The sequence below is a fragment of the Coregonus clupeaformis genome, chromosome 17 (assembly GCF_020615455.1).
Source record: "Coregonus clupeaformis isolate EN_2021a chromosome 17, ASM2061545v1, whole genome shotgun sequence".
Lineage (NCBI taxonomy): Eukaryota > Metazoa > Chordata > Actinopteri > Salmoniformes > Salmonidae > Coregonus > Coregonus clupeaformis.
The window spans coordinates 60,662,548-60,681,611 of NC_059208.1; the positions used below are offsets into that span (position 1 = coordinate 60,662,548).

Here is a 19,064-nt window from a genome sequence, read left to right on the forward strand (position 1 = left end):
TAGAGTCAGTAGATAATGGGCTGACTGAGAGGGGGATAGAGCCAGTAGATAATGGGCTGACTGAAGGGTGGATAGAGCCAGTAGATAATGGGCTGACTGAGAGGGGGATAGAGCCAGTAGATAATGGGCTGACTGAAGGGTGGATAGAGCCAGTAGATAATGGGCTGACTGAGGGGGATAGAGTCAGTAGATAATGGGCTGACTGAGAGGGGGATAGAGCCAGTAGATAATGGGCTGACTGAAGGGTGGATAGAGCCAGTAGATAATGGGCTGACTGAGGGGGATAGAGTCAGTAGATAATGGGCTGACTGAGAGGGGGATAGAGCCAGTAGATAATGGGCTGACTGAAGGGTGGATAGAGCCAGTAGATAATGGGCTGACTGAGAGGGGGATAGAGCCAGTAGCTAATGGGCTGACTGAGGGGGATAGAGCCAGTAGATAATGGGCTGACTGAGGGGATAGAGCCAGTAGATAATGGGCTGACTGAGGGGGATAGAGCCAGTAGATAATGGGCTGACTGAGGGGATAGAGCCAGTAGATAATGGGCTGACTGAGGGGGAAAGAGCCAGTAGATAATGGGCTGACTGAGGGGATAGAGCCAGTAGATAATGGGCTGACTGAGGGGGATAGAGCCAGTAGATAATGGGCTGACTGAGGGGATAGAGCCAGTAGATAATGGGCTGACTGAGGGGATAGAGCCAGTAGATAATGGGCTGACTGAGGGGGATAGAGCCAGTAGGTAATGGGCTGACTGAGGGGTGGATAGAGCCAGTAGATAATGGGCTGACTGAGGGGTGGATAGAGCCAGTAGATAATGGGCTGACTGAGGGGGATAGAGCCAGTAGATAATGGGCTGACTGAGAGGGGGATAGAGCCAGTAGTTAATTGGCTGACTGAGATGGGGATAGAGCCAGTATATAATGGGCTGACTGAGGGGGTGGATAGTGCCAGTAGATAATGGGCTGACTGAGAGGGGGATAGAGCCAGTAGTTAATGGGCTGACTGAGGGGGATAGAGCCAGTAGTTAATGGGCTGACTGAGGGGTGGATAGAGTCAGTAGATAATGGGCTGACTGAGAAGTGGATAGAGCCAGTAGATAATGGGCTGACTGAGGGGGGATAGAGCCAGTAGATAATGGGCTGACTGAGAGGGGGATAGAGCCAGTAGATAATGGGCTGACTGAGGGGGATAGAGCCAGTAGATAATGGGCTGACTGAGAGGGGGATAGAGCCAGTAGATAATGGGCTGACTGAGGGGGGGATAGAGCCAGTAGATAATGGGCTGACTGAGGGGGATAGAGCCAGTAGATAATGGGCTGACTGAGAGGGGGATAGAGCCAGTAGATAATGGGCTGACTGAGGGGGGGATAGAGCCAGTAGATAATGGGCTGACTGAGGGGTGGATAGAGCCAGTAGATAATGGGCTGACTGAGAGGGGGATAGAGCCAGTAGTTAATGGGCTGACTGAGAGGGGGATAGAGCCAGTAGATAATGGGCTGACTGAGGGGTGGATAGAGCCAGTAGATAATGGGCTGACTGAGGGGTGGATAGAGCCAGTAGATAATGGGCTGACTGAGGGGTGGATAGAGCCAGTAGATAATGGGCTGACTGAGGGGGATAGAGCCAGTAGATAATGGGCTGACTGAGGGGTGGATAGAGCCAGTAGGTAATGGGCTGACTGAGAGGGGGATAGAGCCAGTAGATAATGGGCTGACTGAGAGGGGGATAGAGCCAGTAGATAATGGGCTGACTGAGGGGGGGATAGAGCCAGTAGATAATGGGCTGACTGAGGGGATAGAGCCAGTAGATAATGGGCTGACTGAGGGGGGTGGATAGAGCCAGTAGATAATGGGCTGACTGAGGGGGTGGATAGAGCCAGTAGATAATGGGCTGACTGAGAGGGGTGGATAGAGCCAGTAGATAATGGGCTGACTGAGGGGGTGGATAGAGCCAGTAGATAATGGGCTGACTGAGGGGGTGGATAGAGCCAGTAGATAATGGGCTGACTGAGGGGTGGATAGAGCCAGTAGATAATGGGCTGACTGAGGGGGTGGATAGAGCCAGTAGATAATGGGCTGACTGAGGGGTGGATAGAGCCAGTAGATAATGGGCTGACTGAGGGGGTGGATAGAGCCAGTAGATAATGGGCTGACTGAGGGGGATAGAGCCAGTAGATAATGGGCTGACTGAGGGGGTGGATAGAGCCATTAGATAATGGGCTGACTGAGAGGGGGATAGAGACAGTAGTTAATGGGCTGACTGAGAGGGGGATAGAGCCAGTAGATAATGGGCTGACTGAGGGGGTGGATAGAGAAGCACTATCTCAGCTGATTTAACTTCATAGTGTTTAGTTCATATAATATGTTATATATATATAATGTTGAGTTTATATTGTTGTTCATTATATAATACGCTCATTACTGATTCACATTCCACAATAGACTGCAAAGTACGATTTTAGGTGGAGAGAAGTAGCAGAACAGAACAGAATGTATGTGGGTCTGTGTGAGTATCTGTCTGTTTCCCCGTGCACGTGTGTTTCTGTCTGTCTGTGAGTTGACAACAGCTGTGCGTGCAGCTGTTGAGCAGACACACTTGGCTTAGCAGAGCAGAGCGCTGGCTTGGCTTCACTATCGACTGAGAGACAGTGGGGGTCTTTCACCTCATAAGGCTGATATTGACCACAGAGATATAGGTTGAGGACATCAGACACCGCAGCCATATTTCTGGAACAACACACACACACACACACACACACACACACAGTAAGCTAGTGCGTGGACACACATTCACACACTTACATTTACATTACATTTACGTTATTTAGCAGACACTCTTATCCAGAGCGACTTACAAATTGGTGCATTCACCTTATGATAGCCAGTGGGACAACCACTTTACAAATATATTTTTTTTATATTTTTCACAAAAAAAATATTTTTATTTTTAGAGTATATTTTTCATTTCCATTTGTTTTATATATATATATATATATATATATATATATATATATATATATATATATTTATATATATATTGTGTTGTTTTTATTTAGTTTTTATTTATTTATTTTTGTGTGTGGGGGGGTAGAAGGATTACTTTTATACTATCCCAGGTATATGCAAAGCCTTACCCTTGTATAAGTGAAATGTGGCCCTTGTCATGGTTATAAAAATCACTGTCAATTGGGTCCCATTTGGCATCGTGACGTCCTTGGAAAAGCACTCCTTAAAAATGATTCTGTCCCTTTAAACGGTAGGCGTGGCCTCCTTACTCCCCTCCGCCCTTTATGCAAATCTCTGCTTTTCGTTCCTCGCATCATATAGTGGAGCAGTCGACTTGTATCCAGAGCTAAATCTATGTTCCTCGCATCATATAGTGGAGCAGTCGACTTGTATCCAGAGCTAAATCTATCCTATCCAAGTCGCGGCTTGTGGGAGGCAGAAGACTACGAGTCACTTTCTAATACAGTTTGGTGCGCAGGAGTCAAATAGTGAGCGTTCAACTGGAAGCAACAGCGAATTAGCGACAGTAATTTACTGCAAGAAGCTTCAGTGTCGCGGTGTTGGTTTGGCTACTCATTATAGGAATTAATGAAGAAAACGCAAGACGCTCCTTCAATTTCACCAACACGTAAAAGATAACATTTGTATTTTTCCTTGGCCGGACTGAACGGCTTGTATTTCTAGACTAACGCCCACTACTAGAAGAAAGCCTATATCGCAGTGTTTCGGAAGTTTGGGTTGTAAATACGCCTGTTGTTGTTAATTATTTAGGCTAGATTTACCAGTGGGATTGGAAATATATTTTCTCTCTTTCTTTTCAATGCTTTGTGTTGTTGTCTACCGTAAAACGGCGAGCGTTGCTCTGAAGACGTTTTCAAACTTTTTATTGAGACATCTGGGAACTGTTGTTTTGCACACAATTTAAATGCCATGTTTGTAGCCTAGTAACCACAAAGAAACAGACGGGATGCGATAAGCTTTTAGCCTACGAACTGTGGATCTATTTCACCGGTGTTGTATTAAGTAATGCAACTATGTTGGGACTCTTTGAGTTGTTTAGTTCTGTGTACACTGTTGCAAGGCGATGGTGGCAACAATGTTTCTAACAATCATTTGCAACATTGTAGTAGCAAGGTTGTTCACGGGGTAATTGGTTTCAATATAATTACTGAATCTAGAACCAAATAGCCTTTCAACACTTCAAGGAAGCATAAAGGACTTGTCACTTGACATGTTCTATGCAATAAGAAATCTAAAAAGGACAGTGTTTTTTAATGATAAATCGTGATAACCTAACGTTACATTTCCTCATTTGAGAAGGAAATGTTTTCGCTTGGTATTGACAGCTGTAAGATGGACAGAAACACAATAGTCTTATCATAACAGGCTATTGTGTTTATCACTAGTGCAACGTGCTAGGCTGATTCCCAGTACTCTCTCTCAATTTCAATTCAATTTCAATTTAAGGGCTTTATTGGCATGGGAAACGTATGTTAACTCTCTCTCTGTGTCCCCAGGTAGGCTATTGATAACGGAGATAAGTGAACAGTTGAAGAGTGCGCTCCCGCACCCACGCCTGGCCTGACCTCTAAATGCCGGGCATAAACTCCACCACTGCCCCTCACTATGAGTCAGGCTGGGAGATGGAGTACGACCGCTACCAACATTACTTCTACGACGACCACGATCTGGATGAGGATTTCTTTAAATCCACTGCGCCCAGTGAGGACATATGGAAGAAATTCGAGCTAGTACCGACCCCGCCCATGTCCCCTATCCGGACTTTGGAGGGGGCCGCCGTTGTCGGGATGGTCTACCCTTCGCTGGGGGACAAACTCGAGTGGGTGTCCCAGTTTTTGGGTCAAGAGGACGACCAGGATGTGCCGTGTAAACTCAGTCCCGCCGACGAGACTTTGGGGAACCTGAGCTCCATTATCATCCAGGACTGCATGTGGAGCAGCTTCTCGGCGGGCAAGCAGCTGGAGAAAGTTGTCGGGGAGCAACTCGCCTCCTGTCCCGGGTCGGGGCCGAACAAACCGGCCTTGCAGCAGGTGGGAGCTGGCATCAACACCACCGGGAGGGCGCAGTGTGTGACGATGTCCGTGGACGCGCCGGTTCCGGTTCTCAGTAGCTTGGCGACGGATTGCGTGGACCCGGCTGCTGTTCTCACCTTCCCGCTAACCGGGGGACCGTTTAAGAAACAGGCGGTGTCCTCCGGTTCGGAGTCCCACACAGACTCATCAGGTAAGTTATAAGTTCAACGTTAGACCGTAAACTGACTACATTAAGGTCCTTTTACTGTCATTCATAAGTCTGGATCCTCGCAAACCTTACATTTGGATGCTGCCAATTTGCTATAGTGACCTTACTGGCCAGTTAGCTATAGGTGGCAACAACCTGGTCTCAGAGCATTTCGTATTATTCTGTACATAAATCCGAGACACTCCATTTTTAGTATGATATTTTACGTTTTCATATGATATGTATTCATTTGTGGATGGCCATCACCCATTTTGTATAATATGTTACGAATGACAATTTGTATTATATGTTACGAATTTGAAAAACATACAATATCTTACAAATGTGCAAAACTTACAATATCTTACAAATTTGCAAATATTATGATATGTTACAAATTCTAGTTAGGTGGCTAAAGTTATCTAGCTGGCTAATGTTAGCTAGGCTAGGGGTTATGGTTTAGTTTAGGAGTTAGCTAACCTGGGGCGGCAGGTAGCTTAGTGGTTAAGAGCGTTGTGCCAGTAACCGAAAGGTCGCTGGTTCTAATCCCCGAGCTGACTAGGTGAAAAATCTGTCGACGTGCCCTTGAGCAAGGCACTTAACCCTAATTGCTCCTGTAAGTCGCTCTGGATAAGAGTGTCTGCTAAATGACTAAAATGTAAATGTAAACGTATACTAAGTAGTTGCTAAAATGCTAAAGCTGTCTGTGATGAGATCCGAACTCACAGCATTTGGGTTGCTAGACTTTTGTTTTTGTCTCATGTAACCATACCAAATGTACACTGAACAAAAATATAAAAGCAACATGGAATAATTTCAAAGATTTTACTGAGTTCATATAAGGAAATCAGTCAATTGAAAAATTCATTAGGTCCTAATCTATGGATTTCACATGACTGGGCAGGGGCGTAGACATGGGTGGGCCTGGGAGGGCATAGGCCCACCCACTTGGCTGCCAGACCAACCCACTGGGGAGCCAGACCCCAGCCAATCAGAATAATTTTTTTCCCCACAAAAGGGCTTTATTACGGACAGAAATACTCCTCAGTTTCATCAGCTGTCTGGGTGGCTGGTCTGAGACGATTCCGCAGGTGAAGAAGCCAGATGTGGAGGTCCTGGGCTGGATACCCCACGTCTGAGAGAGCAACCAGCCATTTGAAACATCTGCCGCCTCATTTATAACAGTTGTTGTAAAACTGTGTGCACGTGAAAGAGCTTTAAAACTCAGCCTGGAAAACTACTCCGTTCACTTTTTATGGTGACAATAACGCCCTTTATTTGCTGTATCACGTGGAACGATTGGCAAAAGATGAATTGTTGTTCAATATTTAGTTTATTAATAGATTATTGGGTTTATATGTCCTGCCTTTGTATAGACCTAGGCTCTGAGATTAAATAGTCAAGGATGTCGTGCTCCTATCACAGCAATACTGTAGCCTACGACATACTGTCAAATATTTTACATAAACTACCGGTCTATTTACTGTGTTTTAATCTTTAGCAGTAATTTATGCTAATTTGTGCTTTATTTATATATTTAATATATTTATCTGAAAAAGAAAACGATGGCATATTGTTGTGGATCTGTCAGCAGAACATTTTAATTCAACAATGTTTTGCATCCACTTTTCCCCCAACCTAAATATGATTGATTGCCCGCGAATTCTGTAGGGAAGGCCAAATGTTGTATTTTATTTTTTACAGTACTTATAATAGTTACAGTTCTATTTCTCTTTTATTTATTTAGTTATAAATGTTGTATAGCCTACTACTGGTACTCATTGCTGCGTTGTTGGGAAAGAACAAGCAAGAAAGGCAGTTCACTGTAGGTCTACTTGTGACATTAAAAACGTAACTGTGAGGAATATATTCTGCAAATGGTTATTAAAATAAATAGGATAAAGATTCCTATGTCAAATTATTTGATTCTAAAAAATTTTTATATATTTTTTTGGATTCGTGTTAATCTGTTTTCCATCTTAACCCCCATTTGCACAAAATACTTACTTGCCAGCTTGTAATACAATATTTAAACCACTAGCAGATGTGCATACACATGGTCTAAAGTGAACTGCCGAACTGTTCATTTTGGGGTATATTTTGTAAGTAGCACAGTTTTATGAATGAGGCCTCTGTTGATTGGCTATGGTCCAAAAGACCAGAGATGCGTTCAGTTCGCTTGAACGTTTGCTAAGTTGCGGAACGGTTTGTACTGAACGACACGTTTCCCCAAAAACGTTCTTGTACATTCTTGAACAGACTTTGAGGTACGTTTGCGCCCATTTGGTGGGTGTGGCTTGAAGCAATGAGTGAGGTATTTAAAGGGCAGTGGCCATGGTGACAGCGTTCCCTAACCCCCAACCCCTCCCTGTTTTTCAGCTGGTCGTTCAGTACAGTACGTTTTCTGTTCAATTGAATGTTCCAGAGCGTAAAAACGTACTGAACGCAGCCCAGCTGCTAGAAAGAACAATGTCCTGAGCTACTCTGACTTCTTCTCTAGTATTTGTATTTATTATGGATCCCCGCAGCAGCTACTCTTCCTGCGGTCCAGCAAAATTAAGGCAGTTATACATTTTAAAAACATTACAATAAATTCATAACAGATTTCACAACATATTAAGTGTGTGCCCTCAGGCCTCTACTCTACTACCACATATCTATAACACAAAATCCATGTGTACATTGTGTGTATAGTGCGTATGTTGCGTCACAGTCCCCGCTGTTCCATAAGGTGTATTTTTATCTGTTTTTTTAAATCTAATTTTACTGCTGGCATGAGTTTACTTGATGTGGAATAGAGTTCCATGTAGTCATGGCTCTATGTAGTACTGTGCGCTTCCCGTAGTCTATTCTTGACTTGGGGACTGTAAAGAGACCTATGGTGGCATGTCTTGTGGGGTATGCATGGGTGTCCGAGCTGTGTGCCAGTAGTTCAAACAGACAGCTCGGTGCATTCAACATGTCTCGGTGCATTCTCTCACAAATACAAGTAGTGATGAAGTCTAATCTCTCCTCCACTTTGAGCCAGGAGAGATTCACATGCATATTATTAATGTTAGCTCTCTGTGTACATCCAAGGGCCAGCCGTGCTGCCCTATTCTGAGCCAACTGCAATTTTCCTAAGTCCCTCTTTGTGGCACCTGACCACACGACTGAACAGTAGTCCAGGTGAGACCAAACTAGGGCCTGTAGGACCTGCCTTGTTGATAGTGTTGTTAAGAAGGCAGAGCAGTGCTTAATTATGGACATACTTCTCCCCATCTTAGCTACTGTTGTATCAATATGTTTTGACCAAGTCCGTTTACAATGCAGGGTTACTCCAAGCAATTTAGTCTCCTCAATTTCCACATTATTCATTACAAGAATTATTTGTCCCAAATACAATGCTTTTAGTTTTTGAAATATTTAGGACTAACTTATTCCTTGCCAAGTGGCCAGTGGCATGTCGTTAGTAAATATTTTAAAAAGTAAGGGGCCTAGACAGCTGCCCTGGGGAATTCCTGATTCTATCTGGATTTTGTTGGAGAGACTTCCATTAAAGAACACCCTCTGTGTTCTGTTAGACAGGTAACTCTTTATCCACAATATAGTAATAAATTTTTCCAGCAACAGACATTGGTCGATAATGTCAAAAGCCGCACTGAAGTCTTACAAAACAGCCCCCACAATCTTTTTATCATCAATTTCTCTCAGCCAATCATCAGTCATTTGTGTCAGTGCTGTGCTTGTTGATTGTCCTTCCCTATAAGTGTGCTGGAAGTCTGTTGTCAATTCGTTTACTGTAAAATAGCATTTTATCTGGTCAAACACCATTTTTTCCAAACGTTTACTAAGGGTTGGTAACAGGCTGTTTGGTCGGCTGTTTGAGCCAGTAAAAGGGGGCTTTACTATAACTTATGATATCACTGTTCCCTTTAATGGTCTTACCATTCCTTATCCTCAACTACACATTAGAAACACATTAGTTTGATATTTTATGTACAGTATCTATGATAACCTGAATAACCTGTAATAAATATGACCTCTATATTCTGTTCATTTTGTAGACCTCCTTTCCATTGGCCTTCAGTGTAGGCTAGTTATATACCGGTTGGCATGTGACTGGTCTCCATATCTAATGTGTGTGGAATGTCACAATGGAGACCTGTTGCAGTGCAGAGTCTCAGCATTCCTTCCTGCACTGAACTCAAGGGGCAACTGCGCCACTTGTCAGAAGTGACCAGAAGAAGAATGGACATTCATCTTGTTAAATCTCTTGCTATGTGTGTGACAATGTTTCATAAGAGGCTTGATATTCATATTTTTAAAGCTGCAATATGTAACTTTTCGGGTGACCCGACCAAATTCACATAAATGTGTGTTTTATAGATCTGTAATTGAAAGGATGTCTAAGAAGCGGTAGATCCGTACTATGTACGTTATTTCTATGCGTCCCATTCTTACGTTTTAGTGTTTGTGTCTTTTAACGTTTGGTTTTGTGCACCGGCTTTAGAACAGCTGAAAATACAATATTTTGGGTTGTGGAAAAGATCTTTCACAGCAGTTTAAATGGTACAATGATTGTCTACACCGGGGCTGCCCAACCCTCTTCCCGGAGATCTACCGTCCTGTGGGTTTTCAGTCCAACCCTAATTTAACACACCTGATTCTACTTATTAGCTGCTCAACAAGACCTTAACTAGCTGAATCAGATACGCTAAATTAGAGTTGGACTGAAAACCTTTCTCCAGGAAGAGGGTTGGGCAGCCCTGCACTACACTATACCTGCTTGTTTTGTCACAAACTGAAATTAGGCTAACTATTACAATTTTAGCAACCAGAAAATGGCGAAGTGATTTCTGCATAGTGCATCTTCAAGTCAGAAAGGTGGTCTCATCTATTTCAATACTGTATGAATGGGGTTGGGTGCGAGCAAGCTAGGCCCCTCCTCTCTTTGGCAAATGCCCATTTTTGAAATCATTTTAAAAAATCATATTCTGGTAATTACCACTCCAAGAGCAGCTAATCCACAGGGAAGGAATTACTTTGGCACAGTCTTTCAATTTACACGCAGTTTGCGTCCCAATTGGCACACTTATTCTCTATATAGTGCACTACATTTGACCACAGCCCTATGGGCCCTGATCAAAAGTAGTGCACTATATAGGGACTAGGGTGCCATTTGGGATGGAAGCTAGTAGTACTACTACCGCTGGCTCCCTGGAGTCTAGTCAGTGAGTTGGAGCTGAAATTAGATGCATATGATGTTAAATGAAGGCCCAGTGTTAAACATCACATTTTGACACAAAGCTAAGATATTCTTGTATAGTGAATGGCTGTAGTGAAATGGTTACAGTGCGTGGCTTCAATGCCCGGTCTTGTTGCAAATTGAATGATTTGTGGAGGGAGAGACTGGGATAAAACCAGTGATTTTGCTCTGAGACTGAGTCCCTTGTTATGAATCAGAATGTGAGAACACTAGCCCCATCTCTCTCTCTCTGTCGCTCTCTCTCTTGGTCTCTGTCTCTCTGTCTCTCTCTCTCTCTGTCTCTCTCTCTCTCTGTCTGTCTCTGTCTCTCTGTCTCTGTCTCACATGACTGAAATGAATAACCTGAGAGCGGGACTTTCCACTGAGCATGGAGGTGTGCACTGATTGTGTGTCATACTCATTTCAGCTCATGATGTCATACTCATTTTGGCTTTTCATCTAGTAGAATTCGCTGTACACTATTGAGGAAGAGAATAGTTTTTCGAGACCCACGTGTGTTTGACAACAGCTGATAATCAGATATGGTGACGCGTTGTACCAAAAATGAACACAATTGACACAATTGCGCATTAGATGACGCCTTCTCATCATGGATGAGTATATGGGGGTTGATTTGATTAGATTTTACTAAACAGTATATTCAAAATAGTATGTAGTACGATTACTACCCAGTATGTAGTACCCAGTGTGTAGTACGATTACTACCCAGTATGATTTAGTACCCAGTATGTAGTACGATTACTACCCAGTATGTAGTACCCAGTGTGTAGTACGATTACTACCCAGTATTTACATTTACATTTAAGTCATTTAGCAGACGCTCTTATCCAGAGCGACTTACAGTTAGCACATACATTATTTTATCGAACCCACAACCCTGGCGTTGCAAACGCCATGCTCTACCAACTGAGCTACATGTAGTACGATTACTACCCAGTATGATTTAGTACCCAGTATGTAGTACGATTACTACCCAGTATGATTTAGTACCCAGTATGTAGTACAATTACTACCCAGTATGTAGTACCCAGTGTGTAGTACGATTACTACCCAGTATGTAGTACCCAGTGTGTAGTACGATTACTACCCAGTATGTAGTACCCAGTGTGTAGTACGATTACTACCCAGTATGTAGTACCCAGTGTGTAGTACGATTACTACCCAGTATGTAGTACCCAGTGTGTAGTACGATTACTACCCAGTATGATTTAGTACCCAGTATGTAGTACGATTACTACCCAGTATGATTTAGTACCCAGTATGTAGTACGATTACTACCCAGTATGTAGTACCCAGTGTGTAGTACGATTACTACCCAGTATGTAGTACCCAGTGTGTAGTACGATTACTACCCAGTATGTAGTACCCAGTGTGTAGTACGATTACTACCCAGTATGTAGTACCCAGTGTGTAGTACGATTACTACCCAGTATGTAGTACCCAGTGTGTAGTACGATTACTACCCAGTATGTAGTACCCAGTGTGTAGTACGATTACTACCCAGTATGTAGTACCCAGTGTGTAGTACGATTACTACCCAGTATGATTTAGTACCCAGTATGTAGTACGATTACTACCCAGTATGTAGTACCCAGTATGTAGTACAATTACTACCCAGTATGATTTAGTACCCAGTGTGTAGTACGATTACTACCCAGTATGTAGTACAATTACTACCCAGTATGATTTAGTACCCAGTGTGTAGTACGATTACTACCCAGTATGATTTAGTACCCAGTATGTAGTACAATTACTACCCAGTATGTAGTACCCAGTATGTAGTACGATTACTCAATCAATCAATCAATTTTATTTTATATAGCCCTTCTTACATCAGCTAATATCTCGAAGTGCTGTACAGAAACCCAGCCTAAAACCCCAAACAGCTAGTAATGCAGGTGTAGAAGCACGGTGGCTAGGAAAAACTCCCTAGAAAGGCAAAACCTAGGAAGAAACCTAGAGAGGAACCAGGCTATGAGGGGTGGCCAGTCCTCTTCTGGCTGTGCCGGGTGGAGATTATAACAGAACCATGCCAAGATGTTCAAAAATGTACTACCCAGTATGTAGTACCCAGTGTGTAGTACGATTACTACCCAGTATGTAGTACGATTACTACCCAGTATGATTTAGTACCCAGTATGTAGTACAATTACTACCCAGTATGTAGTACAATTACTACCCAGTATGTAGTACGATTACTACCCAGTATGATTTAGTACCCAGTATGTAGTACAATTACTACCCAGTATGTAGTACAATTACTACCCAGTATGTAGTACAATTACTACCCAGTATGTAGTACAATTACTACCCAGTATGTAGTACCCAGTGTGTAGTACGATTACTACCCAGTATGATTTAGTACCCAGTATGTAGTACGATTACTACCCAGTATGAAGTATGTAGTACGATTACTACCCAGTATGTAGTACCCAGAATGTAGTACCCAGAATGTAGTATGATTAGTACCCAGTATGTAGTATGATTAGTACCCAGAATGTAGTACGATTAGTACCCAGTATGTAGTACCCAGTACAGTTGAAGTCGGAGGTTTAGATAAACTTAGGTTGGAGTCATTAAAACTTGTTTTTCAACCACTCCACAAATTTCTTGTTAACAAACTATAGTTTTGGCAAGTCAGTTAGGACATCCACTTTGTGCATGACACAAGTAATTTTTCCAACAATTGTTTACAGACAGATTATTTCACTTATAATTCACTGTATCACAATTCCAGTGGGTCAGACGTTTACATACACGAAGTTGACTGTGCCTTTAAACAGCTTGGAAAATTCCAGAAAATGATGTCATGGCTTTAGAAGCTTCTGATAGGTTAATTGACATCATTTGAGTCAATTGGAGGTGTACCTGTGGATGTATTTCAAGGCCTACCTTCAAACTCAGTGCCTCTTTGCTTGACATCATGGGAACATGAAAATAAATCAGCCAAGACCTCAGAAAAATAATTGTAGACCTCCACAAGTCTGGTTCATCCTTGGGAGCAATTTTCAAACGTCTGAAGGTACCACGTTCATCTGTACAAACAATAGTACGCAAGCATAAACCCCATGGGACCACGCAGCCGTCATACCACTCAGGAAGGAGATGCGTTCTGTCTCCTAGAGATGAATGTACTTTGGTGCGAAAAGAGCAAATCAATCCCAGAACAACAGCAAAGGACCTTGTGAAGATGCTGGAGGAAACGGGTACAAAAGTATCTCTATCCACAGTAAAGCGAGTCCTATATCGACATAACCTGAAAGGCTGCTCAGCAAGGAAGAAGCCACTGCTCCAAAACCGCCATAAAAAAGCCAGACTACGGTTTGCAAATGCACATGGGGACAAAGATCGTACTTTTTGGAGAAATGTCCTCTGGTCTGATGAAACAAAAATAGAACTGTTTGGCCATAATGACCATCGTTATGTTTGGAGGAAAAAGGGGGTGCTTGCAAGCCAAAGAACACCATCCCAATCGTGAAGCACGGAGGTGGCAGCATCATGCTGTGGGGGTGCTTTGCTGCAGGAAGGACTGGTGCAATTCACAAAATAGATGGCATCATGAGGAAGGAAAATTGTGTGGATATATTGAAGCAACATCTCAAGACATCAGTCAGGAAGTTAAAGCTTGGTCGCAAATGGGTCTTCAAAATGGACAATGACCCCAAGCATACTTCCAAAGTTGTGGCACAACGGCAAAGTCAACAAAGTCAATGTATTGGAGTGGCCATCACAAAGCCCTGACCTCAATCCAATAGAAAATATGTGGGCAGAAATGAAAAAGCGTGTGCGAGCAAGGAGGCCTACAAACCTGACTCAGTTACACCAGCTCTGTCAGGAGGAATGGGCCAAAATTCACCCAACTTATTGTGCGAAGCTTGTGGAAGGCTACCCGAAATGTTTGAACCAAGTTAAACTATTTTAAAGGCAATGCTACCGAATACTAATTGAGTGTATGTAAACTTCTGACCCACTGGGAATGTGATGAAAGAAATAAAAGCTGAAATAAATCTCTCTCTACTATTATTCTGACATTTCACATTCTTAAAATAAAGTGGTGATCCTAACTGACCTAAGACAGGGAATTTTTACTAGGATTAAATGTCAGGAATTGTGAAAAACTGAGTTTAAATGTATTTGGCTAAGGTGTATGTAAACTTCAGACTTGGACTGTATGTAGTACCCAGTATCTAGTACGAGTAGTACCCAGTATGTAGTACCCAGTATGTAGTACCCAGTATCTCGTACGAGTAGTACCCAGTATGTAGTACCCAGTATGTAGTACCCAGTATGTAGTACCCAGTATCTCGTACGAGTAGTACCCAGTATGTAGTACCCAGTATGTAGTACCCAGTATCTCGTACGAGTAGTACCCAGTATGTAGTACCCAGTATGTAGTACCCAGTATCTCGTACGAGTAGTACCCAGTATGTAGTACCCAGTATCTAGTACGAGTAGTACCCAGTATGTAGTACCCAGTATGTAGTACGATTAGTACCCAGTATGTAGTACGATTAGTACCCAGTATGTCGTTTTAGTAGTAGGCAAAACTTTCAGACACAGATTTCAGACCGTGGGGTAGAAAGATATCCTTTATAGTAAAAGCTTTGAATGAATCTGTCATCGTGTTTGCAGGTCCAAGAAAATTTTGCCTTTTTATAAACATTTCATGCATTTCTACGTCATTTTACATGTTAGCAGAATCTTTTTAAAATTAATACCACACAAATTACCGAAATGACGGGCTAAGAATGGACAGAGAGATAGGCCTATGTGTTCATCTTATCATATTTCTCCAATGCCAAATCAGTGAGTCTTGTTTGCAAGTAACTACATCTGAGAAGTCATTAGGAATCCGAGCGTGGTACTTTCCAAAGTCAGGCCTACCTTTCCACCCCAGACAGAGTAGGCCTACCGACGCAGAAAGATTTAACTGCTGGCTACTCTTCTTCCATGGCTTAACCCAACGAGAGAAGGTCACAAGTGTTTCCCTAAAAGCTGTCTGGGTTTAAACACTCTTCTATTGTCCAGAAGGTGAATAGCTTAATCAATTGATAGTGACAGAATTAGATTACTTCCCAAGCAAAGTCAATGTTTTTGTCTCCTCGGCTATAGAAGGTTGTAGCTCCGCCTCCGAATGTCAAAGAAACTAAACAATGATATCCCCATATGCATCCGAGTCACATCTTTCCCTGGTATTTTACAGCTTGTTTCTAGCATAAAGCATCGCGGACCAAAGCGCTGTTATAGATCACTTTACAATATATTATCAGATCCCTTTTTATTTTCTTCAAAATCTTAAGCTATCAAGGGGTAGGCCTGTGCTTTTTGCCACCGTAGGCCTACACAGCACAGCCATTGGTTAGACAGCACATCCATTGGTTAGACAGCACAGCACAGCCATTGGTTAGACAGCACAGCACAGCCATTGGTTAGACAGCACAGCCATTGGTTAGACAGCACAGCCATTGGTTAGACAGCACAGCACAGCCATTGGTTAGACAGGACAGCACAGCCATTGGTTAGACAGCACAGCACAGCCATTGGTTAGACAGCACAGCACAGCCATTGGTTAGACAGCACAGCACAGCCATTGGTTAGACAGCACATCCATTGGTTAGACAGCACAGCACAGCCATTGGTTAGACAGCACAGCCATTGGTTAAGCAGCACAGCCATTGGTTAAGCAGCACAGCCATTGGTTAGACAGCACAGCACAGCCATTGGTTAAACAGCACAACCATTGGTTAAGCAGCACAGCCATTGGTTAGACAGCACAGCACAGCCATTGGTTAAGCAGCACAGCCATTGGTTAGACAGCACAGCACAGCCATTGGTTAAGCAGCACACAAAGTTTATTTGATCAGCAAGAGCTAAAGCAGGCCGGGGCTCAGGGTGGGAATATCCACAGCAGTGTGTAATGCAGCCTAGTTTTATTTACACCATCCCAGCAGCTATCCTAGAAATAGAACTTTGCTCTGTGCTTCTCCCAGCATGCACTTCGTAGCCTATAGCATATAGGCTATGGGTCATTTGATAGAGACCACACTAAATAGCCTATACTTGATATTGCGCGCCCAGCGGAGCATCAGAGATGAGGGGCGGCATCAGGCACACATCCATATATAGACTAATAAGCTACTTATTCTAAAACACTGAAATATTTCATCAATTACACATTACATGACCCTCCCCTGGACTAGATTTTAAAAATTAAAAATAAACCCTCCCAAGTTAATTTTATACTATTTTTAAATGTTTTTTTGTGAACGTGTTATTGTGAATATAAAAGGGTAAATTACAAGTGATTTCTAAAGGATCAAGTGAATACACATCATGCACATAACCTTCTCCTCTATTGCTCTTCCAGATGATGAATCTAGTGACGATGATGATGAGGATGATGAGGATGATGAGGAGGATGATGAGGAGATTGATGTGGTGACGGTGGAACGCAACCAGTACAAGCCCCGGCGGCTGACCAACGGCAGGCCCGGCGGGCTGAACGGGCGGACGCCGGTGACCATCATGGTTCGAGCGGACCCTCTGGACCCGTGTATGAAACGCTTCCACATCTCTATCCACCAACAGCAGCATAACTACGCAGCGCCCTCCCCCGACACACACACCAACACACACACACATCCCGAGCCCCCCAGGAAGAGGGTCCGACACGAGCACCCAAACTCTTCTCATAACATCTCAAACTCATCTTACCCCCAGCCACACCCGGGCCCCGCCTCAACCAATCAGAACCCTGAGAGCAAACCACCTCACGTCGCCGTAGTAACGGCCGGTTCGGAGTCACCTGACGCCAACACACTCTCCCCTGCCTCCTCCCCCTTGGCCTCTCCCCCATCCTCCTCCTCCCACCACCTCTCCTCCTACTCCCACTGCTCCCACACCTGCAGCCCCCAGTCCTCCGACTGCGAGGACACGGACAAACGCAAGACGCACAACTTCCTGGAACGTAAACGGCGCAACGACCTGCGCTCTCGTTTCCTGGCGCTGCGGGACAAGATCCCTGGCTTGGCAGAGTGCCCCAAGACGCCCAAGGTGGCCATCCTGACGCACGCCACGGAGTACCTGGCACAGCTGCATTCCAGCGAGCGCCAGCGGGCACAGGAGAAACGGCAGCTGAAGGCCAGGCAGCAGCAGCTACTCCGCAGGCTGGCACAGCTCAAACAATGCCCCTGAACTGACTGGCAGCGACCTCTAGTCGACAGAAACCAGGACTGAATGAAAACCAACTCACTGGCAGCAGCTGGCAGGGAGAGAAGCTCTAGCAGTATGCTCTGTATAACCCTATATTATAAACCAGGACTGAGTCAAAACCAGGGGTGGATCTCAACCCTATATTATAAACCAGGACTGAGTCAAAACCAGGGGTGGATCTCAACCCTATATTATAAACCAGGACTGAGTCAAAACCAGGGGTGGATCTCAACCCTATATTATAAACCAGGACTGAGTCAAAACCAGGGGTGGATCTCAACCCTATATTATAAACCAGGACTGAGTCAAAACCAGGGGTGGATCTCAACCCTATATTATAAACCAGGACTGAGTCAAAACCAGGGGTGGATCTCAACCCTATATTATAAACCAGGACTGAGTCAAAACCAGGGGTGGATCTCAACCCTATATTATAAACCAGGACTGAGTCAAAACCAGGGGTGGATCTCAACCCTATATTATAAACCAGGACTGAGTCAAAACCAGGGGTGGATCTCAACCCTATATTATAAACCAGGACTGAGTCAAAACCAGGGGTGGATCTCAACCCTATATTATAAACCAGGACTGAGTCAAAACCAGGGGTGGATCTCAACCCTATATTATAAACCAGGACTGAGTCAAAACCAGGGGTGGATCTCAACCCTATATTATAAACCAGGACTGAGTCAAAACCAGGGGGGGGATCTCAACCCTATATTATAATACCAGGACTGAGTCAAAACCAGGGGTGGATCAAGATAGGGTTTTCTTGCTCTCGTTGGCCCAATCCCAAATGGATCCCTTGCCCCTATTCTTAGGAAAGTGGTTCAACATCTGCAAGGACAACAACAATCAATGGAAAGGGTATAGGAGTAGTGTTGGGATGGGGCTGTGGTAGTGTTGGGATTGGGCTGTTGGGATGGGGCTGTGGTAGTGTTGGGATGGGGCTGTGGGTAGGGGTAGTGTTGGGATGGGGCTGTGAACTCCCGTATACTCACTTTTGGTGTAAAGAAACACACACACACACACAGGACTAGATTAAGGAGCAAAGACACTAACGTTGACTTTGTGGGGTGGGGAGTGGGTTATGTGGTGTTATGGTGTTGATCTTTCTGTTGGTCTTTGCACATTTCCTTCAGAGTGATTGACAGCAATCATCCAGTCAGGAAGGACAGTAACCTGATGTCACATGATCATATATGGTGGGGGGGGGATTCTGGGCTGGCATTTTATCTCCCTTTAATATCTACCAGATTAATAAGTAAAATAAGTACATATTAAAAAATGTTCATTAATGTTTCCCGATAGGAAGACTGATATTTGTTGATAAGAAGTGATCATGCCATGTAGGCAGTG

At 43.8% G+C, this 19,064-nt stretch overlaps 1 protein-coding gene across 2 annotated transcripts; it reads left to right on the forward strand.

Annotated features, from left to right (window-relative positions):
- Positions 1-3,316: 3,316 nt before the first annotated feature.
- LOC121586861 (protein L-Myc-1b) lies at positions 3,317-18,428 on the forward strand. 2 transcript variants are annotated; one of them, XM_041903869.2, is made up of 3 exons: positions 3,317-3,632; positions 4,522-5,248; positions 16,861-18,428. In XM_041903869.2, exons 2-3 carry the CDS (start codon positions 4,597-4,599, stop codon positions 17,685-17,687), a joined length of 1,479 nt encoding a protein of 492 aa, XP_041759803.1. In that variant the 5' UTR covers positions 3,317-3,632; positions 4,522-4,596; the 3' UTR covers positions 17,688-18,428. The 2 variants fall into 2 exon arrangements, with proteins under 2 accessions (XP_041759803.1, XP_041759804.1); XM_041903870.2 differs by having other exon boundaries at positions 4,526-5,248.
- Positions 18,429-19,064: the final 636 nt, after the last annotated feature.